Source organism: Physeter macrocephalus, chromosome 17, assembly GCF_002837175.3.
Source record: "Physeter macrocephalus isolate SW-GA chromosome 17, ASM283717v5, whole genome shotgun sequence".
NCBI lineage: Eukaryota > Metazoa > Chordata > Mammalia > Artiodactyla > Physeteridae > Physeter > Physeter macrocephalus.
Window position 1 is genome coordinate 26,825,242 of NC_041230.1, and position 27,581 is coordinate 26,852,822.

Consider the following 27,581-nt stretch of genomic DNA (forward strand, 5'->3'; position numbering starts at 1 on the left):
ATAGTTTCTTGGTTTAGGTTTTTTTTTTTTTTTTCTTTAATTACAGTAAGAAACTTGAGATCTACCTTCTTAAAATTTTTTTTAGATTTATTTTATTTATTTATTTATTTTTGGCTGCGTTGGGCCTTCGTTGCTGCGTACGGGCTTTCTCTAGTCGTGGCGAGCGGGGGCTACTCTTTGTTGCGGTGCGGGGGCTTCTCATTGCGGTGGCTTCTCTTGCTGCAGAGCACGGGCTCTAGGCACGCGGGCTTCAGCAGTTGTGGCCCAGGGGCTTAGCTGCTCCGCGGCATGTGGGATCTTCTCGGACCAGGGCTCGAACCCGTGTCCCCTGCATTGGCAGGTGGATTCTTAACCACTGCGCCACCAGGGAAGCCCCCTTCTTAAGGTTTTAATACAGAATTGTTCACTGAGTTATGTTTTAACAGTCAAACTTACATCCCATTTTGCTGGTTTCATACATTCTGATCATACATTTGTTCACACATTACATGGGCTCCTACTAAGCACCAGCCCTGTGAAACACTGGGAAGGCAAGGTGAAGAAGACACTAGTCCCGCCCTCAAGGATCTCTTGTGGGTTCTTAGGGAGGTTGACACTGAAATCAACAATTATGATACAGCAGGATGGCTTGCATTGGGAGGAAACGGGGTGGTGGGAGTGGGGGAGCATCTCACCAATCCCTGCAGGGGACCAGTGGGGAGGAGTGAGTGAGGGAGAGTGAGGAAAGATGTCCCAGAGGAGGAAGCTCTCTGATCCCTCCTCTGTCCCCTTGGCTGGCTCTTCTTCCAATGCCTGAAGCTACGCACAGACCCCAACCCGATCCCTTCTCTTCTCAACCTCGCGCTCCGAAATGATAGCATCTCTTGTTCCACATCTACGCTGCTGACCATCAGGTCTGCATTTCCCACCTTGACTTTTCTCCCAAGGCTCAGATTTGATGACCTATATGCCAGCTGGGTTCTCCAGAAAGGAGTAATGCCTCTGAAAGTTAAAGGTGGATGCATTATTTAGTCATTGCTGTGTAACAAATTACCCCATAGTTACTGTGGGTCAAGAATATGGCGCAAGTTAACTAGGTACTTCTGACTCAAGGTCTCTCACAAGGCTGCAATCAGTGTCAGCTGAAACTCTGGTCTTATCTAAAGGCTCAAATGGAGAAGGATTTGCTTCCAAGATCACTTACATGGTCGTTGACAGAATTCAGTTCCTTGAAGGCTATTGATCTGAGGCCCTCAGGTGACCATTGGCTGGAGTCTACCCTAAATTTCTTGCCTTTCCATAGGGCAGCTCACAATATGGCAGCCTGCTTCATCAGAGTGAGCAAATGGGGGAGAGAGCAAGAGAGTCCTAGGGAGACCAACGTCACAGAAATGACTTCCCATCGTTTTTTGGCTGATTTCCATTTATTAAAAGTGAGTCACTAGGTCCAGCCAATAGCCAAGGAGAGGAGATTACACAAGGGCGTGAATGCTGGGAGACTGGGAATCATTGGGAACCATCTTAGAAGGGAGATTGGTACAAAGGAGGAAGCAAGATTGGACCACAATGCAGAGCTGATACCGGTGAAAGGAAAAGTGGGGAGGAAGCAGGATTAGGAAGAAAGAGCCTCAGAACATAAAGTCCATCCGATAAAGTCTTAACCAGTTCAATAGGAAGCTCCAGAACAATGGCTGCCGTTGGTGGAGCTCTGCATTGGGCAAAAATGGCCAAGACCTAGGGACTGCCTAGGAAGAGCATGGTCTTGGCTGAAAGCTGAGGTGGATTCTGAAGGCCAACAAATAGAGGCTGTGAGGTAACTGCCTTCTTTGTAGCTGAATGGCAAGTTCTTTCTGGAAGGGAGATGGGAGTGGCACACCTTCGAGGCCCCCATCTCCACAGCATGTAGATCAATGATTTGTACAATCTAGGCACTCATCAAATGCTTCCACCAAATTATCAAGTGCATAAATAATTAATGATGCTTATTTAAAAGATCAATTATTTACTATTTATGCAAGAGGAATATTCATAATCACAATGAGACAGTAGCCAATTGATGAACCAGTTATGCAGTCAACTAACAGGGCTGTCTAATCCTTTGCTGCATCTTCAAAAGTTGAGTTCTTTCCTGCTTCCTCCAAATGACCTTGGCTTTGTGCATACAGCCTTAGAAAAGAGGCCTATGTGGACCAAGGTAGTTCTAGATCAACGCGTCTCTCTGACTCTTGGTTTTACAAGCTTTCCACTGAGAACAGAAACGCCCCAAAGTGCTGATGGTTGGATTGTGATCATGCATCCCACCTGTGGGAAGCACTTCACACACCATTAAACCCCAGGAGAACATATATTATTAAATCTGTCCTCCCCCATCAGGTCTTCTCCACTAAAGGTTTGCTAAATAAAGGTACCATTTAGCCAAACCAATCTTCACATGCCATATCCTGGGGCACCCTCTCTAGTGAAGTGTAACTATGTTGTAATATTTTGTGACTATCTGTTTAATGTTAGTTGCTCTTCTAGACTATGAGCTCCACGAGGGTAAGTACAACGCTTTGGATCTCCAACATTTAGTACTGGTCTGGCAAAAAGGTAGAGACTCAATGAATGAATGAATAGTGAGATGCATGCCTCTTTGATCTGTTTGGGGAATCTAGATTTTCATGCATCAAACTTGGTCTGGGAAGGAGGTGCCCTTGTATTCTCATGCTCCTTGTGAAGCCAGACAGAAAAAAGCTCATCTAACTCCAGGGCTCTGGAACAATGTGCCCAGTTTGGTCAAGTTAATGGTCAGGTTACATTTTGTTGCAATTTTGCATGTTGAAGAGCTTTCTAAAATATATTCATCTAGCTATCCTGTCAACCGACATTCATGAAGCACCTACTGCATACCAATCTAAGCGATTTATGGCTGTTGACTGACCGTCTCCTTTTTACCTACTTATCCATTTTTTCTCCTTCTCACTTTTATGTACTTTATCCATCCATATATCCATTCATTTATTTAGGCACACTTTATCTTATTCCAATATGTACTGGAGGTGGTTTATAGAGATTCATATAATATACCACTATAATATAAATTATGAGTAGGTGAAAAGGAAAAGGAAAAAGCATAAACTCATTATGTATGGACTGAATCACTAATCATTCAAACTCTGACTGGCGAAAAAAGTGATGGACTGGACTCTACTGATCACAGCAGGTGCTCAGGTGTAAGATACTGGGGCAGATCTACCATAAAAGATTCTTTGTGGAGAGTTTTCTTCATTTAACCATTGGAATAAATCTTTTTCACGCTTGTGTGTGTTTTAAAGGGCTTTGAAGATCTCAGGTAACTCATTCATTCATTCTTTTTTGTTGTTTTTATTGTTCTTGTGTTTACTGAGTACTTACTAAGTGCTGGGAACCGTGCTAAGTATCATGGTCTAAGAAAAAGGGTGCTGAGTGCATGTGTTTTTACTATTAGGCTCCAGGCCTGAGAGTTCTAAGTCCTGAGTTCTCTCATCGCCCTAGGGTTGCTTTATTGTGTGGCTTGGCTGAGTCTGTCCCAGTCTCTGGACCTTGAGGTCTTCATGTGAAAATGATGGACTAAGTGAATATTCTTAACTAGATCTAAAATTAAGTAATATAGAACAGGCTGGATTGAAGCAAATCAATTCAGCAATTGTTTTGGTCCCAACGCATTCCTCAGCATAGCTTGAGAAAACTGACTCCTGATCAATGACTCCTGGAAGCTGTATTTTTAGCATTTTATCCTCAGCTGGCATGCACATCACATGGGAAGTGTTCCAAAACCCCAAAGTGATGTTACCTAATGAGCCCTTTCAAAATATTGTGACCTAAAGAATAGGTGCTTCTACCATGGAAGTGAACTCTCAGAATACACAAGGATTTAAAGGCCAACATGCTATATTAAAAAAAAAAGTAAAATAACCAGCGCTAACTGAGATTTGCAGACCGGGCACTCTTCTAAACATGTGATAATGCATCAACTCATTTAATTCTGGCAAAGCGCTATGAGACAAGTTTTCATTATTGCCCCCATTTTACTGATAAGGAAACTATGGAGCAAGAAGGTTAAGCATGATAACTTATGTCGCAGACCGGAGATGTGAGCCCAGGGAGTTGGACTCCAGATCCAGGTTCTTTCCTCCCACTTGACCACACCTCCTTCCAAAGACTCACACCTGTAGCCCTTAGGTGCTCTGTTAGCTTGTGGCTTAATTTTAAAAAATGCCTTATTACCTATAATCTGTTTCTGATGCTTCTAGCTAAGAAAATAATCTCAATGTAAACAAATATGAGAGATTCTTTTCAGAACGGATTTCCAACTCCAATAACGTAATTTTGATTCTCAACAATAAAGTGCATAAAGATACTTTTACTCTAAACCTAGAGCTGGCAAACTTTTCGTGTGAAAGGGAAATGGTCAATCTTTTAGACCCTAGAGGCCATAAGCTCCTCAAATCTGCTATTAGAGTGAAAAAGCGGCCAATATTCAAACACGTGATCATGGCCATATTCCAATAAAACTTTATTTATGGAGACTAAGTTTTGAATTTAACATAATTTTTATGTGTCATGAAGTACTCTTTTTCTGATTTTTTTTACAACCATTGAAAAATGTGAAAACCTTTCTTACCTTGGAGGATAAACAAAAACAGGCAGGGAGCTGGATCCAGCCCATTGGCTACTGTTTGCCAATCCCTGCTCTAAACTGCTCACTGATATCTGATTCAACCTTTGGGAACAAACAAGGCCTTTTCTTAAAAGAAAAATAAAACCACTATACACTCGGTTTTCTAATTTCTTTGCAATATGAATCTTTGTTTTCTTGGTCAAAGTTTGTCCTATTTTCCTAGAGATCTAAAATTCTACATCAATAAATATTTAACCATCAAGAAAGTTAAATTCCCCTTCTACTTTGGCTGTCAATAAGTGGAGGTCAGGACCGTTGTCTATACTTGTTACGAAATTCAAGCCCAAGACAAAGTAAAATATATTCCCAAATATCTACAAATGCACACATGAAATATAGGTGTATTTTAAAGAATAACCCAACAGAAAGTACTTTAAATTTCACAGCCGCTGCTAATGCAGGCAGCTAATCCTATTTACATTCATATTAGCCTTGGTATCTTTTTCCCTAAGATTTACCTATTTGTATGCTTGCATGAGTTAAACTGCCTTTTGCATGATATCAGTACTTTTGTAATTTAAATCTATAAAAGGCAATTTCTTTTAAATATACTTCCTAACAGTGGGTGAAAGAGGCACCAAAGTTATTTGAGGGCTGTACACCTCGGTGAACATGTGCGCTGAACTCCAGGCAATATGCAGAATATGGGAATTAATCTTATACTGTAGGAACGGAATAGAAAATGAAATCAAAGCTGAGAAAGAAACAGCCTTTGAAAAGGACCACTTTGCCGTTATCGAAGTAAATGGTGTGTTTTAGAATTGGTATTTAGACAGGTAAAACTTTCTCCCTTTCTGCAAGAGTGGTGAAGACTGTTTGCTTTCTTCATTGTGATATTTTTACATCCCAAATAACTTTAGCCACCTGGTAAGCAAGTTTTACGATTTAATGTTGGTGTTGGCTGATAAACAGAACATGGTTGACAATTTGGTGGCCAGGGTCAATTTTAAGGTGTCCACTGTGACTCCCCATGGAACATGGGAAGCAGTATAAGCGGGTACGTATTGAGGGGCTAGGGGTGAGACTCCAAAGATACAGAACAAATTGTATCCAGCTGGAGCTACATTTTTTTCTTCATATAATTCCTATGAAATGTTCACCCTCACCATCTCCAGTTGACATAAATGAGATGCAAGTAGGTTAATGTATAATCTTGCCCCAAAGAAACAGTTTCTTCCAATATGTAGGGCACCCACATCAACATGCTTCTTTTCTAAGCAGGGCTGGGATTTTTTTAGCAAAATTCACTGGGGGTGGGAGGGCGGGAGGTGAAATCCGAGGGGAGGGACTTCCAGATGCATGCCCTCACTTCTGGTTACATTGAGCATGTCCTCCCAGGAGAACTGGCCCTCAGGTTCACTTCCTCTGACGCTGGTCAGGGCACATCTCCCAGAGCTCACCAGGTCATGGGCTTGAAGGAACCAATACCAAATTTCAGTCTCATGTAGAAAGTCTTCCCACAATGAAGCCAGGAAAAGACAGAGCTCCAAACTGTGCATCCAAGGCAGTGGGGCTGGTCAGACTTGGGGCCTGAGACCTGCACAGAATTAGCTCCAAGCTTCAGATGCACCTCAGGAAGGGAATGTCCCTCCATCTAATCCTAAACTTCGGGCTATTCGCCCTTCTCCAACTGTAATGTCTACAGAACACCATGTATCTGGATGGAAATGGGGCATTTTGTTCACTACCCAGATAATTACACAAAGCTTCAGCCACTGGTTCATGACTCCTGAAGAACCCTCATGCACACAAGTACACACACACACACACACACACACACACACACACACTCAACCAAAATCCACCACCCTGAAAGGAGCCATTATAAATGGAGTTTCATGTGAAACTTTCAAAACCCATCAGACTCACCAGAGTTTTCAAATTAACTCCCTTATTGCCCAAGGGATTGCTCTGAAAGAGATTTCTCCAGCCTCAAATCTCCTGAAGAAAATTCTGAATTTGAAACAGAATGCAAATAATGCGTTTTGACTCCCTAATCAACAAATGGGATCAACTTGAATTGATTAAGAACCTTTGAAATTAGCTGTCTTTAATTCTCTCCATGGCCTGCTGCTGGTACTCTGAAGATAGGAGGGGAGTGTGTGTGTGTGTGTGTGTGTGTGTGTGTGTGCGCGCGCGCGTGTGTGTGTGCGTGTGCGTGTGTTTGGGCTGAAGTTGGAAAGTTTGGTCTCATTTTTTTTCAGAGCTCATATAACGGTCTTTTCTTAAAAAAAACACTTTTTTAAAATTTTAATGGTGACACAACTCTAAGAAAGAAAGCATTCACCTGGTGCAATTATATGGCTTTTCAGGAAGTATGTTTCCAATAGTTGGCTGCATGAAACCTGCACAACTTTACTGAAACAAACAAAAATCATAAAATCTGAAACGAATGTATAAATAATAAGCGACTGTCTAGACAGTATAGGTCACTTGCAAAGAGAGCAGGTCGGGGAAAAAATTGTCCATCAGTCAGACAAGCATAACTGATTCTGATGCTAAATAATGGTGGAGATATTCAGCATTCTCTCTATGCGAAAGGCTTCGCTGAGCTTTCTGCTCTTCCCAAGCCAGCGGTCTTCTGCTTATCTAGTGCTTTATGCAGCCTTTGGAAAATGCACTTGCTATTTAAACATTAAAATTAATGCCCAAAGAATAGCAGTTGAGCAAGGCAGGGGGGGAGGGGTTGCCACTGACCTGTGTGATTGGCCTTTGGTAAAGCAAAAATAGCCCTTCTAGATCAACAATATGAGATTTCCATACCCACAGAATCTTAAACAGATGTAGTTATGGAAACTTTAGGCTAGCAAAAGACCCAAACACACACACTCAGATTTCATGGAACTTTTCTACTCTCCAGTAATAACGGTGTAAGAATAGATTCAGGTCCTTAAATAGTGTACTTTTAAAAAATTTATAATAATCTGTGTACATAGCAGAAAAAAAAAAAAAAGGTCTGAAACTCAACCAAATGCGTTAAATAATGATTGCGGGTTTTTAGCACCCTAGAATGTGATAATCTCAGCAGTCACAGAGCAGGGCGATGGCTGCTACCATCACTGCCCTCCCAAACTATGAACACAGGTGAGGCTCATCAGCTTGTGCCTACGGGTGGGCATTACCAACCAGCTGGCTCTGCAGCCCGATGGGCCCACACGCCCTTTGCGAGAGGAACCCAAAGTGAGGCTACCATGAATTACGCCCAATGCCTGCAGGAGGAAAGATCCCTGCTCACCTTGCCAGGGAGGAAGTGGGTGGGCAGACAGGTGTCGGCCCTGTTCTGAGCTGAGCAACCATACCGGCCAAATGGGTCAAACCCTTAGGGAAGACGATGATAATAAAATAATAAGAAGAGTAACAGCCGCCATTTATGGAGCGCTTACTAAATGTCAGACACTGAGCAATCGTAAAGTCCTGAGTCTGGAGGACTGTCTCAATCAACCCTCACCGCAATCCTAGGGAGCTGCTCTGATTTATTATCCTCATTTTACGTCGGAGAAACTTGAGGCCCAGAAAGAGCAAAGAACTTGCCTGAAGCCAAACAGGAATAAGTGGCTGAGTGCAAGTTTGATTCCAGGTTCCTTTCAAGCGAAGCTCACCTCTTCCCCCGCGTGACCTTTTGCCTCTCCGGCTGCCCCCACTCAGGGCCGACTTTGCCAGGAGATGCTGCGGGCACCGCGCCCCTGGGGCCCATAGCACGAGAATGTCTGCTTCTTGCAAGAAGCAAGATGCATACTTTCATTGTGTTGGCATAAAGGCAAATGAATTCCAGACCTGTTTCTATTTCTCTTCTACGCAAGCAGTCGTAAAATCTCACTTTCTTTTCTTTTTTTTTTTTTAATTAAAAAGGGGCCACGAACGGCAATGTTGGCGCTTGAGCAGAAGAGACTCCCCCGGCCTTACGCTTCGCATACCTGGCCAAGCTGAAGAGAACGGCGGTGGCCGCTCCGGTGGGATTCTGGTCCCGAAGCCGCGGAAGCGAGGGCGACGCTGAGCCTGCAAAGCCCGGCGAGTGGGCGCGGTTGGGCGCCGGGGCCCTCGCTCCGCTCCGGGACTCCTCCGAGGCCTGCGGGGACGCGGCGGCCTGCTTGGAGGGCGACGCTGAGCCTGCAAAGCCCGGCGAGTGGGCGCGGTTGGGCGCCGGGGCCCTCGCTCCGCTCCGGGACTCCTCCGAGGCCTGCGGGGACGCGGCGGCCTGCCTGCGGGGACGCGGCGGCCTGCTGCGCCCTGGCCTGGAGCGATCTCTCGAAGCGTCGGGGACCCCCCTGCCGCTGGGGGCCGCCACGCGCAACGGGACTCGGAAGCCTCCTTGCAGCAGCCGCTCTGGCTGCCGGGTCGCGGCCACCGGCGCCCCGTGAGCCCGGGCCTCTGCTCGCTGGTGTATGAGACGCCCTTCGACGCCCAGGTCAGCCCCCACCAGGCCCGCTGCCGCTACCTGAAGCCCCGCTGGGCCGACTTCCTGGACAGGATCCCAGATGTGGGCTTCGTGGGCCGCTGGTGGCTGCCAGGGTCCCGGATGTGCGCCGCCGGGCCCCACCAGCTGTACCCGGAGGCCAACGTGCGGCTCTTCGACGAGGAGAAGCCCAAGCCTGTGTTTCAGGGAAACTTTTCTTTGCAAAAACAACCTGCTTTTACCATATGTGTATTGATAGTGATGTTAAAGTGACTTGGAGGGATAATGCATTTTCTGATCTGGAAATCAATATGGAATCACAGCTTCTGGTTACGTTATACTTCAGTGACCCTGAGAACACAGAATCCTATGGAAAGGAATATGTTGGTGTACATAGCTGGGTGATAATCACAGTTTTAAAATGTTAGATGAATGAGACAACCTCTGTCACTGACGTGACCTGTGGCTGGTTAATAAACCAAGAGATGAAACAACAACAACAAAAGGGGACCATGAAGACAAAAGTGCTTAGAACCCATGAAAGTCACAAAGCCACCCAACACCCACTAGATCCTTGAGCTCTTTTGCAGCCCATCTTCACACTTTACCTAGAGGGGAACTGAGGTAGGGAGAAATCCTAGGTCATCCAGCGAGTGAATATTAAACCTGGACCCTGGATCATCCCATATCAGTTCTGAGCCATTTCTATATCAGAAATGAGTCAGAAACCAAGATGCTTCTTTTTGGTCCTTCTCCTGTTTTTCCACTGGGAGTAGGTAAGTGTGTCCGTCTAAGGTGGCATTTGATCAGCTTTTGTGTTTTGCTATTCAACATCTCACAGTTAATGTCTTTTGTGCCTTTTTAAATAATGTACAAGTGACAAATGCAATGACTCTGGGTGGTTCTTTCCTCGAGGAAAGGTTCTTTTCTTTTATATTAAATACAATCCTGTACGTGAAAGGGTCCTGAGAAGGTTAAAAAATGCTTATAGAGCTGAAAGAGATTACTATGGAGAAAGCGTTTATCAGACTGGATGTTTAGAACTGAAAAGTGAAAACAATCTCCTTTAAAAACTGCCAGCGGGGGCTTCCCTGGTGGCACAGTGGTTAAGAATCCGCCTGCTAAGGCAGGGGGCACGGGTTTGATCCCTGGTCCGGGAAGATCCCACATGCCGCGGAGCAACTAAGTCTGTGCACCACAACTACTGAGCCTGCACTCTAGAGCTCGTGAGCCACAACTACTGAAGCCCGTGCGCCTAGAGCCTGTGCTCCGCAACAAGAGAAGCCACCGCAATGAGAAGCCTGTGCAGCGCAACGAAGAGTAGCCCCTGCTCCCTGCAACGAGAGAAAGCCCACGTGCAGCAACGAAGACCCAACACAACCAAAAATAAAAACAAATAAATACATTAAACAACAACAACAACAACAAAACTGCCAGCAGACATTCTGGAACACCGATCTCAGTCATCTACCTTTTGGTTTTAAATTTGTCAGACGCCCTTGCTCGGCCCTTCTCACTAGGAGCAGTGGCGGCTGGCCCTGGTCACCTGAGGCCTCCCTCTAACATCTCTCTCTTCCAGCAGGTCTCTACCAGGTCGGGCCTGAGACCGACTTTTTTTTTTTTTTTTTTTTTTTTTTTTTTTGCGGTACGCGGGCCTCTCACTGCTGTGGCCTCTCCCGTTGCTGAGCACAAGCTCCGGACGCGCAGGCTCAGCGGCCATGGCTCACGGGCCCAGCCGCTCCGCGGCACGTGGGATCCTCCCGGACCGGGGCACGAACCCGTATCCCCTGCATCGGCAGGCGGACTCTCAACCACTGCGCCACCAGGGAAGCCAGGGCCATTTCATCCTCCAATCCCTTCCTTCTGGGCTGCCAGTGTTATTTATTTTTAATGCCTTTGATTCATTTCCCTCTTGTTTTGACCAGGCAAACAGCACACATCTGCTGCCACCAGGAGGTGTCAATAGTTCATACTGCTCAATTTGTATGCCCCAAATCCACTGTAGGGATGATTTTTGCCATGCCTGTATCTCAAGTTTCAATTTCAAAGTATTATGCTGCGTTCTTGGCATTAAAAATTCATAGGTTGAATTAAAGATTTATTTTTAAGGGGGGTACCTTATTATAAGGCAAATCACGTTCTTTTCATTTTAGACATATTGGCTATTACGATTTCATCTTTTTTGCTAAAAGCTCAATTACATCAATATCGCTCGAGACCCTCCAAACACTGAGCTGAAAGCCAGGCTTCTCAGCAGCCAAGTGCCTATTGCCCTGGAAGGATTAACTTTTCTAAGAATGAATCCCATCTGCCTGATGCAGAGTTATCTCCCTAATAAAAAGCTGATCGAGTTACACCTCTGCTTAAAATCTCTGCCAGCTTCCTGTTGCTTACAGAATGACGTTTAAACTCCTTCTTCTGTCTTACAAAGCTTTCCACAGATCGGGCCCAGCCTGCCTTTCACTGTCCCTGCTGCACATTCCGCTCTTCTTCACACGGAAGGAGACCAGGACACGCCAAAATGTCCTGGTCCCCCTCACCCTTCAACCTTCAACCAAGACCTCGGTTCAATGTGCCTCTATAATTCAGTTTACCTGGCCATATTGTAAAATATCTATTATGTCCGTCCCTCCCCCTAGACTGATTTCCCAAAGATAGGAATTGAGCATTATTCCTATCTGTAACCCCAGGTTCAGCACAGGGCCAAGCACACTCCATAAAGATTAGTAGGTGAATGAATAAATGAATGAATTGAATGAATGAATTCAACGGCCCAAGAACTCACACGCAACAGAACATGACAACAAAATCAACAACATCAACATTTCCAGTCTTACATTTAGTAACTACAGAAAAAACTAGTATATACAGGGAATAAATTCCCTATCTTTACTAAGTCTTCTAAGACAGGCTGTGACTACAGTAAGTGCTCAGGAAATAATCCAAATGGTCCAAGGCTTTGGTGGCGAGCAGAGCTTCTGAGTTGTGTGTGCTGGGTAGAGGGCAGGTGTTTGGGAGAGGGAGAAAAATGTCTCGAAATGGGTGACAGCCACCTGGGCTGGTGTGAGACAACGCAAGAGGCCCTTCTTAGCAAGAAAGGGCCGCAGACTTTCAGTTGTTAAGGATGAAGAAAGTGACAAGGACAGGGACCTCTGGTGAAGGGGTAGCCATGATGGAAAGGGGGGTTTCTAGAAAGAGTCAACCATGGCTCTCCTGACTTAAAAGCAATGGGAGTGGCTCCTTTGAAGGATGAAGATGCTTTTACTCAGGGACTCAATTCTGAAGAAAGTTTTCAAAGCGCTGTTTTGAACTGTGAGACGAAAGGGCGAGGATAAAATACGTGGAAAGTGGACAGCTGTTCCCTAATGCTGCTGGTCCCTTTCTCCCCTTCACTCGCTCCCCAAATGAGAAGGAGCCACCGGCCTGGTTGGCCTGAGCTTGGCTTGGCTGGTCCTGGCTCTGTCTCAGGTCTGTCTGCCCGGAGGGGGCATCTCCTCTTGCTCCTGCATCCACAGCGTGAGTTACCTTGGGCCTGGCATCTCCTTTCTGGAGGCAGGTAGGAAGGCCATTTCTACTGGTCTGAACTCATGAGATTTCTCAGATGGGAGACAGTGACCCTATCTGCCGTTGACCAAGGAAGTGTCTGCTTTACAAAGGGGCCGTCCTAATACCTTGTCTTGGAGGAGGGAGTGAGAAGCAAGATGTGGAAACCCAATTACTGGGCCACAGATTCCAGCCACATGTTCTAATTGAGTGAGGCCAGCAATAAAGACGACATTTTGATCTTCATCTATCTGATGCTTGTAGATATTTCCTGATTAATTCTGAAATTTGAGGGGAAAGGATTTCAGTTCGCCACTTCTGAAAACCCAGCACATTGCTTATGTTCTTTTAGCTCTGAATTAAGTGATGGGGCCCTGGACTGCTCACTGCAGGAACCCAGGGAAAGAGCTCTTTCTTCAGCTGACACTTCTTCTTTTTTCCTTTTTTTGCGGTATGCGGGCCTCTCACGTCTCTGGACGCGCAGGCTCAGCGGCCATGGCTCACAGGCCCAGCCGCTCCGCGGCATGTGGGATCTTCCCGGACCGGGGCACGTACCCGCGTCCCCTGCATCGGCAGGCGGACTCTCAACCACTGTGCCACCAGGGAAGCCCATGACACTTCTGATTTAAGGCGTCTGTCTCATTTGATCTCATTTGGGGTCTCCATTTACAGTTCCAGGGGAGAGCCCTGAGTTTCACAATAGCTGGAGGTGTCAGCCAGACCAAGGGGTGACAACAACCACCCCACCAGAATGAAACACACAACCTTTGTGAGCTATAAGCTGAGCCGAATCCAACCGCTCATCATACTCAACCTGAAATACCTCGGAGACATTGTAGGTCTGGTTCCAGGCCACAGCAATAAATCAAATATCGCAATAAAGTGAGTCACACGAATGTTTTGGTTTCCCAGTGCCTGTAAAAGTTATGTTTACACTATACGGCAGTCTATTAACTGCTCAATAGTGTTCTGTACAAAAACAATGTAGATACCTTAATTAAAAAACATTATCGATAGGGCTTCCCTGGTGGCGCAGTGGTTGAGAGTCCGCCTGCCGATGCAGGGGAGGCGGGTTCGTGCCCCGGTCCGGGAAGATCCCACATGCCGCGGAGCGGCTGGGCCCGTGAGCCGTGGCCGCTGAGCCTGCGCGTCCGGAGCCTGTGCTCCACAAGGGGAGAGGCCACAACAGTGAGAGGCCCACGTACCGCAAAAAGAAAAAAAAAAAAAAAAAAAAACAAACCGCTAACCATCATCTGAGCCTTTAGAGAGTTGTAATCTTTTTGCAATAGTAACATCAAACATCACTGATCACTGATCACCGTAACAAATATGATAATAATGAAAAAGTGAAATATTGTGAGAATTACCAAATGTGACACAGAGACCCAAAGTGAGCAAATGCTATTGGAAAAATGGCACCAGTAGACTTGCTTGGTAGGGGTTGCCACGAACCATCAATTTGTAAAAAACACAATATCTGCAAAAGTCAATAAAGCGAAGCACAATAAAACAAGTTATGTCTGCAGAGAGATACTGAAGGATCATTCAAACAGAACTGAACTAGATACTTTCTTAAAAAAATAAAAGACCTCACCTACTGCATCAAAAGAAAATCGAAGCTTCAAAATATTTCCTGACTCGAACGATTTCATTCTGTTCAAGTATCAAGTACCGATCAGGTAATATTTTTTTCCCAGCGTAGAAAAATATTCAGCAAATTCAACCATGTTTATTGCTTCCCTCTCATCCTTTAAATTTCTCTGAATTAAGTTGCCTTCCCTTTTGGTTACCACCTTTCAATTCTGTTTCAGCTTTAATAGTATATATGCATGATGACCACTAAAAGGAGTCAAAAGATTTTATCTGGGTTGGTATAATATGTCATGTTTTCTCAAAGAAGAAATGTTGAAATTCATGGCTGAAGCACATGTGATGATGGAATTTCCTCTTTTTATGACACTTTAAAGAATTTTTGAAGGATGATCTTTTAATAGATTGCAAGTAGATGAAACCTGTCCCATTGCTCCCCAGGTAGTTGGCCTCTGGGGCTTCTAGTCCTGACTTGTACGCTGCTCAATAGAGTACTATTTATATAAGAGGGTTGGAGAGTTGTATGCCTGTTCGGTTATTTGTTCATTAGCTGATTCATTCATTCGTTCATTCAACAAATATTCAGTGAGCCCCTCTGTGATAGGCCCATAGTGGGTCGAGGAAATTAATAGTGAATAAATCATAGCCATCCTTTGAATTCACAGATTAGTAGAGAAAACAGAAACCTCAGTGGATAAATCATAGAGTAAGGGCTACAGAGAGGTAACAAGGAACTCTGAGAACTCTTTATGTTTCTGATTAATGGTAGTGTTCATTTCTTTTATCCATAGTTGAAACATCTATTTCCAGAGAATTCTAGTTCAAGGAAGTAAGCTTCTCAACTCTATTCAACTGCATTCTGTCATGCAGGAGGTACTTCTTAACCTCAAGGACTTTTGAACAGTGTCAGATACATAACTGTCGGTAGGCTGGGCTATGGTTAGAAATGACATGAATAATAGGCATAGCCAACTGACTCTGCACTTACTTTGGGCCAGGCACTTTTCAAAGCACTTTAATTCATTGCACCCTTAAAACCACCCTGTGAGGTAGGATCCTATTGTAATCCCTGTTCAAAAAAGATGAATCTGAGACACAGAGAAGGTGAATAACGCCTCCGAGCACACATAAAGGGTTGAGCATATACTTTTATTTACTCAGTGAAATATAAACTTGAGAGGGTCTCTTGAGTTAATTCCCTGCCATTGGTTCCTTCTCTTTCATAAAAATAAAGTGCAAAATTTAAAAGCAAACAAACAAAAAATGAAAATAATCATGCTTCTTGAGTTTCAGGGTTCTAAGTTTATAGAAATATTCTGTTTTCTCAAAAACTGAACTTTTTATCTTCTATGAATACTCTCATTTAGGTCTAAAATATACAGCCTATATATTTTTTAAAAAAGCAGCAACTTGGGCTTCCCTGGTGGCGCAGTGGTTGAGAATCTGCCTGCCAATGCAGGGGACACGGGTTCGAGCCCTGGTCTGGGAAGATCCCACATGGCGCAGTGGTTGAGACTCTGCCTGCCAATGCAGGGGACACGGGTTCGAGCCCTGGTCTGGGAAGATCCCACATGCCGCGGAGCAACTGGGCCCGTGAGCCACAATTACTGAGCCTGCGCGTCTGGAGCCTGTGCTCCGCAACAAGAGTCCGCGACAGTGAGAGGCCCGCGCACCGCGATGAAGAGTGGCCCCCGTTTGCCACAACTAGGGAAAGCCCTCGCACAGAAACGAAGACCCAACACAGCCATAAATAAATAAATAAATAAAATTTAAAAAAAAAAGCAACAACTTGAAATCTAATAGATAAAAATTTATATTTATAAAAATCATATAAATTATATAAAAGTAATAATCTAATCTTTCTTGCAATGAGACAAACTAAATTTGAAACAAAATCAGTAAAGTTCAGGCCCCTAAATTCATTTAAGAAATATGCACATAAAATAACTGCAAAATCATAGGTTATTCAAGAAAAACCAAAAGAACAAGGCCTTCCCTTGCTTGTCAAAGATACAAGAAGAAAGATTTATTGAACGCTAGTGAAATAAAGATTTGAGCATTCATTCTGCCTGAGGGACTGTATCTTAGTTTTCATGCCTAAAATCCTCACAACCGAGACAATCCTTTGATTAAAACATTGTCTGCAGGAAGCCCCTGTACTCTATGGGTTACCTAAGAGGAGAGGAAGCTCCTTATAACACATTAGCATCTTGTGATAAATTATAACAACTTAATTTGTCAAAGTAGCCAACTACAACCTTGGAAAGCATTCAGCAGAGATATAAAAGAATAGGACTGGGCTTCCCTGGTGGTGCAGTGGTTGAGAATCCACCTGCCGATGCAGGGGACACGGGTTCGTGCCCCGGTCCGGGAATATCCCACATGCCGCGGAGCGGCTGGGCCCGTGAGCCATGGCCGCTGAGCCTGCGCGTCCAGAGCCTGTGCTCCGCAAAGGGAGAAACCACAACAGTGAGAGGCCCGCGTACAGCGCCAAAAAAAAAAAAAAAAAAAAGAATAGGACTAAGGAAAAGTGAAATTTAATTAATGATGAATCATTACAGCTTTTCATGGATTTTTGAACATACTATTTCTTATTGATTTGTGAGAGCTCTTTATATACGTTAGTGAAAATCTGCTGTTTTTTCCCCTTAGCATTCCTTCTCCCTTATTCTGATAACAGAATCACTCTGTATTATGAAAAATTCATCCCAAGTAGTTTGTGTAGCACTGACCTACCCCTTTCCCTGCCACAAGGGTAGCACATGATCCATGCCTGGGCAGAATCATCAGTGGGTAACACACTAGAATCTCAGAACAAAAGAGAAACAGGAGCAAAAGAGAAAGAAACCTTCCTTCAGCCACAGGGGTTATTCAGTGGTGGACCTGTGACCCAAATTGGGTCAAAATCCTTCCAAAAGCTTCTGTGCTGGAGCGATGAGAGAAGCAGCACTCTTTCCTGGAGGACTGTTAGGCTGGTAGGATAGGAGGGACTGGGCTACAGGCAACCAACATGGCTTCCTCATGATGGAAGCTTCAGGTCTCTCCATCCCTGGGCTCTCCAGTTACAGAAGCTAGCAAATCCCCGTGCATGTTTCAGCAAGTTTGAGCAGGACTCTTCAGTTGAAAGCAACCATAAAAAAGCACATATTGAAGGTATTAACGTTTGGTCTGTCACATAAGCAGTAAGTGTTTTCCCCAATTGTTTGTTTTTTAATTTTGTTTAAGGAGGTTTCTGTCATATGGAAGTTTTTTGTTTTTAAGGAGTCAATCCTTTCCCTCTTTAGTGTCTGGCTTTGATGATATACTTCAAACATCCTCCTTAAACTCCTTCTCTAACCAAAATTAACAAATGTAATAGTTATCTATTGTTTTCCTTGTCCTTTTCTGGTTTTGTCTTTACATTTAACCTTTAATCCATCGTGAATTTGTGGTATGGTAAGGTGTGTAATAGGTAGTCATTTTTATTTGCACATAAACGTCAGTTGTCCTAACGTTATTTGGTAAACAATCCAATCTTTTTCTCGTTATTTCAACGCTGCCTTTACTTTGTCCCAATCCATACTCATGCTTTGGCTTTTGTCTTGGCTCTCTATTATCTTCCATCAAGGTACCCCTCTTGCTGTACTAGTCCTGCACCAACGTTAATTAATGGATTCTTGGGGAACTCCCTGGTGGTTCAGTGGTTAGGGCTCTGTGCTTCCACTGCAGGGGACACTGGTCAGGGAGCTAATATCCTACATGCCACACAGTGTGGCCAAAAAAACAGGATTCTTATACCTGGTAGAAGAAAGTTCACTCTTCTTCTGGCTATTCTTACACATTTAATTCCATATTAGTTTTGAATCATTTTAAAAAAAATATCATAAAAACCTTGCTGGGGTTTGCTTAGGACTGTATATGTGTATGAATTGAGAAAAGCAATATCTTTATTATTTTGAGTCCATCTATGCAAAGATGAGAGGCACTCTTGAATTATTAAAGTGATTTTCATGTCCATCAGTAGAGTTTAATAACTTTGCTTATATTGGTCTTGGGCATTTCCTATTTTTGTTAATTTTTAAAATGGTATTGTTTTAACCATTGTATTTTTAAAATAGTGTTTAATATTATATAGGAAAGCTATTGGCTTTACAATTAGGATGGTAAACCCTCTTGGTTCCAACAATTCTCGTTATTTCTTGGGTTTTTCAGGTGGACAATTCCAATAACTGTAAATAACAATATTTGGGGCCACCTCCTTTCTAATACAGAAACCTTATTGTTTTATTTTCACTAATTTTTTGGTGAGCACTTGCAGAATCTTGTTAAAACATTTCACCTGTAACAGGACATGCTGGTCTTGTTTCCAACTGTAATGATAGATTCTAGAGGGTTTCAATACTAAGATATTGACTTACTGGTTTGAGATTTATATATATGATAAAATTGTCATACCTAGGTTAAAGAAGTATTCTATTCCAATTTTACTAAGTCTTTTTTCTTTTTTGCCTTTAATTTGTTTATCATTGAGGCAAAAATCTACGTGTAAATGCACAGATCTTACTTTTTATAGTTTGATAAGTTTTGAAAAATTTGCATACAGCCATTTCTATTGGCCATTTCTAACTCACACTTCTAAAGAAATAGAGAACATTTCCATCCCCCCAGAAAGTTCCTTCCTATTTTCCTTTTGATCCCCATCCACACCCTGATTTCAAGGCAACCATTGCTCAAATTTCTGTCACTATAGTTTTTTTCATTGAGATATAATTCATATACTATAAAATTAATCCTTTTAAAGTATACAGTTCAATGATATATTCACAAAGTTGTACTATCATTACCACTATCTAATTTTAGAATATTTTCATCACCCCTAAAAGACACTACATACCTATCAGCAGTCACTCCCCACTGCCCCTTCCTGCCAGCCCCTGGCAACTACTAAACTACTTTCTGTCTGTATGGATTTGCCAGTTCTAGTGCTTTCATACAAATGGAGTCATACGACATGTGGCGTTTTGTGTCTGGCTTTCAGTTACCATAATGTTTTTAAGGTTTGCCGGCATTGTTGCATGTATCAGTACTTTCTTTCTTTTTATTGCTAAGTAATATTTTATTGTATGGATATACCACATTTTGTTTACCCACTCATCAGTTGGTGGATATTTGTGTTGTTCCCACTTTTTTTCTATTATGAATAATTCTGCTGTGAGCACTCGTGTACAAGATTATTTGTAAACCTATGTCTTCAATTCTCCTGAGTGTGTATCTTGGAATATAGGTTAGTTTTGCCTGTTATACAACTTGATATAAATGGAATCGTAGTTCTCGTGTCTGACTTCTTTTTGCCCAGCATAATGTTTTTGAGATACATTCATGTAGGTTGTTTCTTTTTTTGCTGTGTAGTATTTTATTCTATGAATATACCACAGTTTGTTGATCCAGTCTCCCAAGGATGGACTTTTGATCTGTTTTCAGTTTGGGGCTATTATGAATAAAGCTGTTATGAACACTCTTACACATATCTTTTTATGAACTTATGTTTCAGTTTCTTTAAGTATGTAGCTAGGCGTTGAATTACTAGATCATAGAGTAAATGTATGTTTAGCTTATAAAAAATTTCAGTGTCTTCCAAGTGGTTATACCATTTTAAATTCCTACCAGAGATAGATTCAAATTCTGATCACTCCACATTCTCATTAACATTTGGTATGGTCAGCATTTTAAAATTTTATCTATTTTGTGGGTGTGAAGTAGTATACCATTATGGTTTTAATTAATATTTTTCTGATGACTAATGACTTTTTTGGGTGCTTTTTAATTACTTGTATCTGTTCTATTGTAATTGCCTATTCAAGCCTTTTGCAAATTTAAGAAATTGTGTTGTCCTTTTAGTAATAAGTTATAAAAGATGCAAGTCCTCAATACTAGATACAAGTTCTTTGCCACATATATTTTTTGTGACTATTTTCTCCCAGTCTGTAGCTCGTCTATTCCTGTACTTAATGATACGATTTGATAAACAGAAATTTTTAATTTTGATGAAATCTGATTTTTGTAAATATTATGGTCATTTCTACCAGTGTTCTTTCTAGGAAGTCTTTATTTACCTCACGGTCATAAAAATTTTCTCCTATGTTTTCTTCTAGGAACTTTATAGTTTTGGCTCTTACAATTAGGTCTATTACTCATCCCAAATGAACTTTATTATACAGACTGAAGTAAGGGTCAAGGTTCATTTGTTTTTCCATTTGGGTATTCAGTTCCTCCAGCATCACTTGTTGAAGGTTTTTCTTTATTGAATTCTTTCAGTGCCATTGTCAAAAATCAATTTATTGTGTTAATACGGGTTTATTTCTGGAATCTCTATTGTGTCTCATTGACCAGACTATTCTTACACTATTCTTACACTAATAACATACTATATTGATTTTTCTAAATTAAATATAGTTGATGTACAATGTTTTGTTAGATTCAGGTATACTACGTAATGATTTGACATTTGCGTACATTATGAAATGATCATGATCAGTCCCATAGAAAGTTACCACAATATTATTGACCATATTTCTAATACTGTATACTACATCCCTGTGACTTGTTTATTATATAAATGAAATTTTACACCTCTTAATCCTCTTTATCTATTTCATTCACCCCTCCTACCCTCCCTCCCTTATGGCAACCACCCATTTGTTTTCTGTATCTATGAGTCTGTTTTCATTTTGTTTTGTTTCTTGATTTTGTTTTTTAGAATGCCACATGTAAGTGAGATGATGCGGTATTTGTCTCTCTCTGTCTGACTTACTTCACTTAGCATAATACCCTCTAGATCCATCCATGTTGTTGCAAATGACAAGATTTCATTTTTTATGAACGATAAACATATATACCACATCTTCTTTATTCATTCATCTACTGACAGACCATTAAGTTGCTTTTATATCTCAGCTATTGTAAATAATGCTGCAATGAACACTGGAGTGTGTATGTCTTTTTGAATTAATGTTTTTGTTTTCTTTGGGTAAACACCCAGAAGTGAAATTGCTGGATCATATGGCAGTTCTATTTTTAACTTTTTGAGGCACCTCCATAATGTTTTCCAAAGCGGCTGCACCAAACAACAGTGTACAAGGATTCCCTTTTTCCCACATTCTCTCCAACAAGTGTTATTTGTTGTCTTTTTGATAATAGCCATTCTGAAAGGTTTGAGGTGGTATCTCGTGGTTTTGATTTGCCTTTCCCTGATGATTAGTGATGCTGAGCACCATTTCATGTACCTGTTGGCCATCTGTATGCCTTCTTTGGAAAAAATGTCTATTCAGGTGCTCTTTCCTATTTTTTAATCCAGTTCATTTGTTTTATGTTGAGTTGTATGAATGCTTTGTATATTTTGGATATTAACCCCTTATTAGATATATTGTTTGCAAATATCTACTCTCATTTGGTAGGCTGCCTTTTTGTTTTTTTGATAGTTTTCTTCACTGTGCAATGCTTTTTAGTTTGATATAGCCCCATTTGCTTATTTTTGCTTTTGCTTCCCTTGCCTGAGAAGACATAGGCAAAAAAATATATATGTATTGCTAAGACTGATTCCAAGAGTGTACTGTCTATGTTTTCTTCTAGAAGTTTTATGGTTTCAGGTCTTATATTAAAGTCCTTAAGCATTTTGAGGTTTTGTTTTTGTTTTTTGTTTTTTTGGTATATGGTGTGATAAGGTAGACGAGTTTGATTTTTTTTGCATGTAGCTGGCCAGGTTTCCCAATTGAGGAGGCTGTCTTTTCCCCATTGTATATTCCTGCCTCCTTTGTTGTAAATTAATCGGCCATATAAGTGTGGGTTCATTTCTGGGTTCTCTATTTTGTTTCATTGATCTATATGTCTGATTTTGTGCCAGTACCATACTGTTTTGATTACCGTACCTTTGCAGCATAAGGAATAAGGAAGTGTGATGCCTCCAGCTTTGTTCTTTGTTCTTCTTTCTCAAGATTGTTTTGGTTATTTAGCGTCTTTTCTGTTTCCATACAGCTTTTAGAATTATTTGTTCTAGTTCTGTGAAAAATGCCATTGGTATTTTGATAGGGATTGCACTGAATCTGTACATTGCCTTGGGTAGTATGGTCATTTTAACAACATTAATTCTTTCAGTCCATAAGCACATAATATCTTTCCAATTGCTTATATTGTCTTCAATTTCTTTCATCAATGTCATAACTTCCGAGTTACCTCCTTGGTTAGATTTATTCCTAAGTATTTTATTCTCTTTGATGCAACTGTGAATGAGATTGTTTTCTTAATTTCTCTTTCTGATAGTTTGTTCTTAGTATATGGAAATGCAACAGATTTCTGTATATTAATTTTGTATCCTGAACATTTACTGAGTTTATTTATTAGTTCTAATAGTTTTTTGTGGTGTCTTTAGGATTTTCCATATAGGTGACCTTTGAACAATATGAGTTTGAGCTTCACAAATCCACTTATATGTAGATTTTTTTCAATAAATGTACAAAAATATACATGCAAGACTTGTATTGAAGTGGATAGCCTATTCTTACACAGGCATAGGTGAGTGACATTTCACATAGAATTAATAATGTGCTAGTTTTCTTACTGTTTTATATCTTCGTTTTCAAAGGATTACCTTACTGTACAGTGTGCTTCTCTCTCTCTCATAATTGGAGAAACTGCATATCAGCCTCTCATCACAGGTAAGTGGTTTTTTAAATAATGTGACAATGTTTCCAATACTGTATTATGAATATGATTGTAATATTGTATGCCATAAAGAAATTTTATAACAATTCATTCATTAACCTATAGGCTAGGCTACCATGAAGCAATTGTATCAGTTACACTAGACTAACATAAAGCAATCATATTGCTGCTTCTTTGTTATCAATGCATGAATCGTTATACTTGTAAAGAAATATGAATTTCTTTTTCACATTATCTTTTCATTTTTGCTGTCTGCTGTTAGTAATATGTATAATATCTACTGTGCTTTGTATCATATAAGCCAATATTGATGTAGGTGCTGACAGATAGACAATTCATCTTGTAAATGGATGACATAAACTTAACAGTATTGAAAAATATAGTACAATACTGTAAATGTATTTTCTCTTCATTAGTTTTCTTAATAACATTTTCTTTTCTCTAGCTTACTTAATTGTAAGAATACAGAATATAGTACATATAACATACAAAATATGTGTTAATTGACTGTTTGTGTTATTGGTAAGGGTTCCAGTCATCAGTAGGCTATTGATAGTTAAGTTTTTGGAGAGTCAAAAGTCATACACAGATTTTCAAACATGCAGGGAGTCGGCTCCCCTAGCCCTTGTGTTGTTCAAGGGTCAGCTATGTACAGTATCATGTCATCTGTCAATGGTGGTAATTTTACATCCTTCTTTCCAATTTGGATTCCTTTTATTTCTTGTCTGATTGCTGTGGCAATCCACATTTGCTCTGATACCTCACTTTTGCAGCATATGAAGTTCTGACTTTTCACCAAGGCAAAAACTATCTGTACTATTTTTCTTTTTGACCCTACTCTTCCCTAACCCCTGGATTCATGTGTTCTTAAGTCTATCCAGGCCTCAGCACAACAAACTTCTTAGGTCTACTTGGAATTTTAGTTAAACACCTATTTTATCCTGTATTTCTTGAGATGATCTACAGAGGAAAAAAAAAGGAAAGTGATATTTAGTGGGTAGAGTGACAGCAAAATTATTAAAACAGATGATTTGATTTTTAATTTCAAGTTTAACATACACACATATAATCATTGGTCAAAAAACCAAAACAGGTGATATAATAATGACAGGGTATAGAAGAAGGTACAATGATGATTTTTTTAATGTAAGTATGGTAAAGTTAATGCTACAGAGTCTGGTGAAAGCCCTCCTACAGTCTTACCACCTCAGTGTAAAGTCTTCTGAAATCAGCTTTCTTAACTTTATTTTGTCTCATTTCATTTTTTCTTCCCTTCTCAGAAATATTAAATTTTTGGTCAGTTTGCCCAAGATGGCCTCTTAGCTTTGTGATAAATATTGTCAACTCATGTGACACTTAATTGCATTGTTACAAATTTTGTAATCTCTACATACTCTCTGATCCTACCTGTAATGGGGTTCTTCGTAGACCTAAGTTTTAAATTTTCAAAATTGGAAGCCCATCATTGAGAGTCACAAATGTTGCTGAATTCTAAGGTAGGATTTGGAATTGGTGTTGGAAAAGAACTTTCCTTTTTTTCAGGGAGGTCCAATTTAAAGGTGTTTTAGTCAACAGCGTATATAGGACATATACCTACCCATTGTTCTTGTCTAAAGTCCTGAATCCACAGAGTAACCAAAATTCAGACACTTCACCCCAAGGGGCTGAGTGCTCTTCTTGGTAACATCTGTGGTGTGTTTGAACAGAACTGTGCTGCTTAGGGGTTATAAACCTCTTTTCTCATGAAATCTGGATTTAGACTGATACTTGCCTGAAAATCACTCTCCCCACCTCCCCTGAGCCAGAGATGTGTCTGTGTTCTAAACTAAACATTTCTCACAAGAGATTCCAAATTATGGGGATGACCCAACCTCCCATTCATCTATCAGGCCAAGAGATTGTGACAAGAAACTGCATGGGTTTGATACAGAACAACCCATATTAGACTCTTGGGGTCCATACATGATGTCATTTAAGACCAAATGACTTTGAGTCTGGGAACAGTCTTGTGAACTTCTGGATTTGTCTTGTCCAGGCCATGAGGATTTAATGATGTGCTAATGGAGGAGCACAGGTCTTTCCCAGCAAGGTAAGAGATCTTCCTGTTAGTAATGAGGCTGGGCAGGGAAGTAGGCTGGTCTTAAACTAGAGGAAAGAGGTCTTCCTCTCGCTGAGGCCAAGAAAAGTTGGGTCTGGGATCTAAGGAAAGAGCATTCTTGGAGGTGACAGGGATGGGAAGAACCAGCTTAGCCAAGTGGAGATAGACCAATAGCCGAGATGAAGCCCTAAGTGAGGTAAGTCAGGGCTGTGGGTTCAAGATGAGACATCTGTAGGGTGAACAACTTGTCCAGGTTTGCCCAGGACTGACACAGTTTCAAACTAAAATTTCCCGAGAACTCCTTTAGTTCTGGGCAAATTAGGATGCTTGGTCGACCTAGGTATTCGTCAAGTGTTCCCCTTCATGCTGTACTACTGATGCCCCCATGACTTCAGTAAAAACTGGTTGGAAGTCCCAGCTCTGTCTTAGCTGTGTTCTGGGGAATAAAGAGAGGGGCACACACCGATGTGTGAAGAGAGAGCTGTGACCACCTGCCCCAAAAGTGACACCCCAAATGCGGTGAGAAGCAGTCTGCTGAGACGTTGTATTAACCAGGACTGGTTAGAGGAGCACATAAGTGGTCTTCACAGGTCCCAAGAGAAAGATGGGAAGGCGATAGCGATAGGACGAAGGCCGGACTTCCTGTGGGTACGTAAACTATTATTTGAGCATTGAAAAGAAGTATTGACCTTGAAGCTGGTAAACTTGGGGACATCTGGGTTACATACATTTCTAGACATCTTCCTATATTGTATGGAAAAATACATGCCAACCTCAGAACTGATTTTCCATTCATTTCTTTGGTACCAAATATATGTGACATTTTTCATTCCTAATGCCAGGTGTTCCGATGTAGAATTACCTATACATTAAGCTCTTCTTCAGTGGAAAGAATTAGACAATAGTCTTAAGACCTGCCTCTACCACTTGCTAGTTTTAGGACCTTAGGAAAACTTCTTAAGTCTCTGAAATGTCACTTTCTCCATGTCTTCCAGTCTTTCAGATTTACTCAGGAGAATTAAACGTGATAATTTCTATCAAGCAGGGCCACCACATTATGGAATCCGTGGGCCTTTGCCACATTGCCTTTGGGGGCCCCCTTCTTCCATAAAGAAAGGATTAAAAGACAAATATAATCCAGGTGCGATTCATTGTTATATTCATTATTATTATAATAAATTTTAACTTTATTATATGAATTGATAATGTATTATTATTATATCATTGTTTTCTTCTGACTTTAAAAGAAACCAAAGCATTCCTGTGGGCCCTAGGCACTGTGCCCTACTGTGGCTTGTGAGTCAGCCCTGATGTCAAGTGCCTGGTATGGGATAAGCACGTAGTAGGTGCTCCACAATTTTTACTCCCTTTCTCTTACATTGCACGTCAAAAGAAAAAAAATTTCGAAAACTTCAAGTGGCAAATTAAAATTCAAGAAATAAAGTCAAAAGAAAATGTTCCCCAAGCCAGTGGATATCTGTAACAGCAGGTTTCACTTATAGTGAATATCACTTTACTGCTTTTAACAAACTTCAAAGAAAATGTTGTAAGGCCATTCATTCTACATGTCTGTTTCACATCAGTCACAATTATATCCCAGCTTCACTTCTCTCCCCTTGTTATACCTCATAAATTGTATAACTAGAATGTATGTGTAGTGTATGGATTACATTAGGAATTGTCAGAAGTAGCCTGATAGTAAGCATTTGCAATCACCCCCCTTCTGGCATCTCTGAACCCCTCTGAAGGTATGTGAATACGCTGCACCCCCAGTAACGGGGGACAAAAACACAGATCAGGGAAGGAACCCTACGTTCTTAATAGCTCCTCCAGAGAACTGAAATTGCCACTGTGATGTTTAAACAATAGTGCTACGGTTCTACGACAAATATGTTGCTTACCTGTTGAATGGTCATACAAAAATACAAACGAACATCCCATTTCCACTGAGAGTGAAACCTTGTTTGTGGTAGGTAGGGACAACGTAGGTTACCAGAGCAGGTTAGTTGAGCCCCAGAGATGTTGTTCGGTCAGTGAGGAGTGAGATGCTGTTATCCTATAAGAAACGCTGTCTGCCAAATGCCTCTCAATGCAGGAAACTTCTCTGGGCTTCTAGTTTGGTTGTCCTCTGCTCTCTTCATTTATGGCGAAGACCCCTGGGTGTCAGCCGCCATCCTTCGCATAAGGAAACAACTACAGAGATGAAATGGCAAACTGGGGCCTCTCTGGCAACCATTTGGACAGCAGCAGAGAAAATCACCTTCTCCCCAACTTCCCCACCCCCAACCATGGGTCCTTTCTCTTCACATTGTAAAGAACCAAGGAAGTGACTCATCTGTGGCCAGCAACTTTTTCTGTTTGAAAGTTGCAGTAAAAAAAAAAGTTCTACGGTCAAAGAATACAGATTCCTTGTTCTGAATGAAAGAGCTTTAATAGATTTATATTTATCATTCCTGTTTCATTTATAAGATCATTGAAATTCAAGACTGTCTCATTTATCTCACACTGTTAGAGAGAGAGCTGCTTCCCACATGTGGCTTTTCCTGATAACCCAAGCTTTCTAGCCTTTGAAGCACCAGCAC

General features: G+C 41.4%; 1 protein-coding gene across 1 annotated transcript in view; it reads left to right on the forward strand.

Moving 5' to 3' along the window:
• LOC112065197 (uncharacterized) overlaps nt 1-9,344 on the forward strand; it is a 14,717-nt gene extending 5,373 nt beyond the window's left edge. The window contains 3 exon segments of the mRNA XM_024124850.1: nt 5,347-5,426; nt 8,561-8,968; nt 8,971-9,344. Of these exon segments, the coding sequence (XP_023980618.1) occupies nt 5,347-5,426; nt 8,561-8,968; nt 8,971-9,344 (862 nt within the window).
• The last annotated feature ends 18,237 nt before the right edge of the window (nt 9,345-27,581 follow it).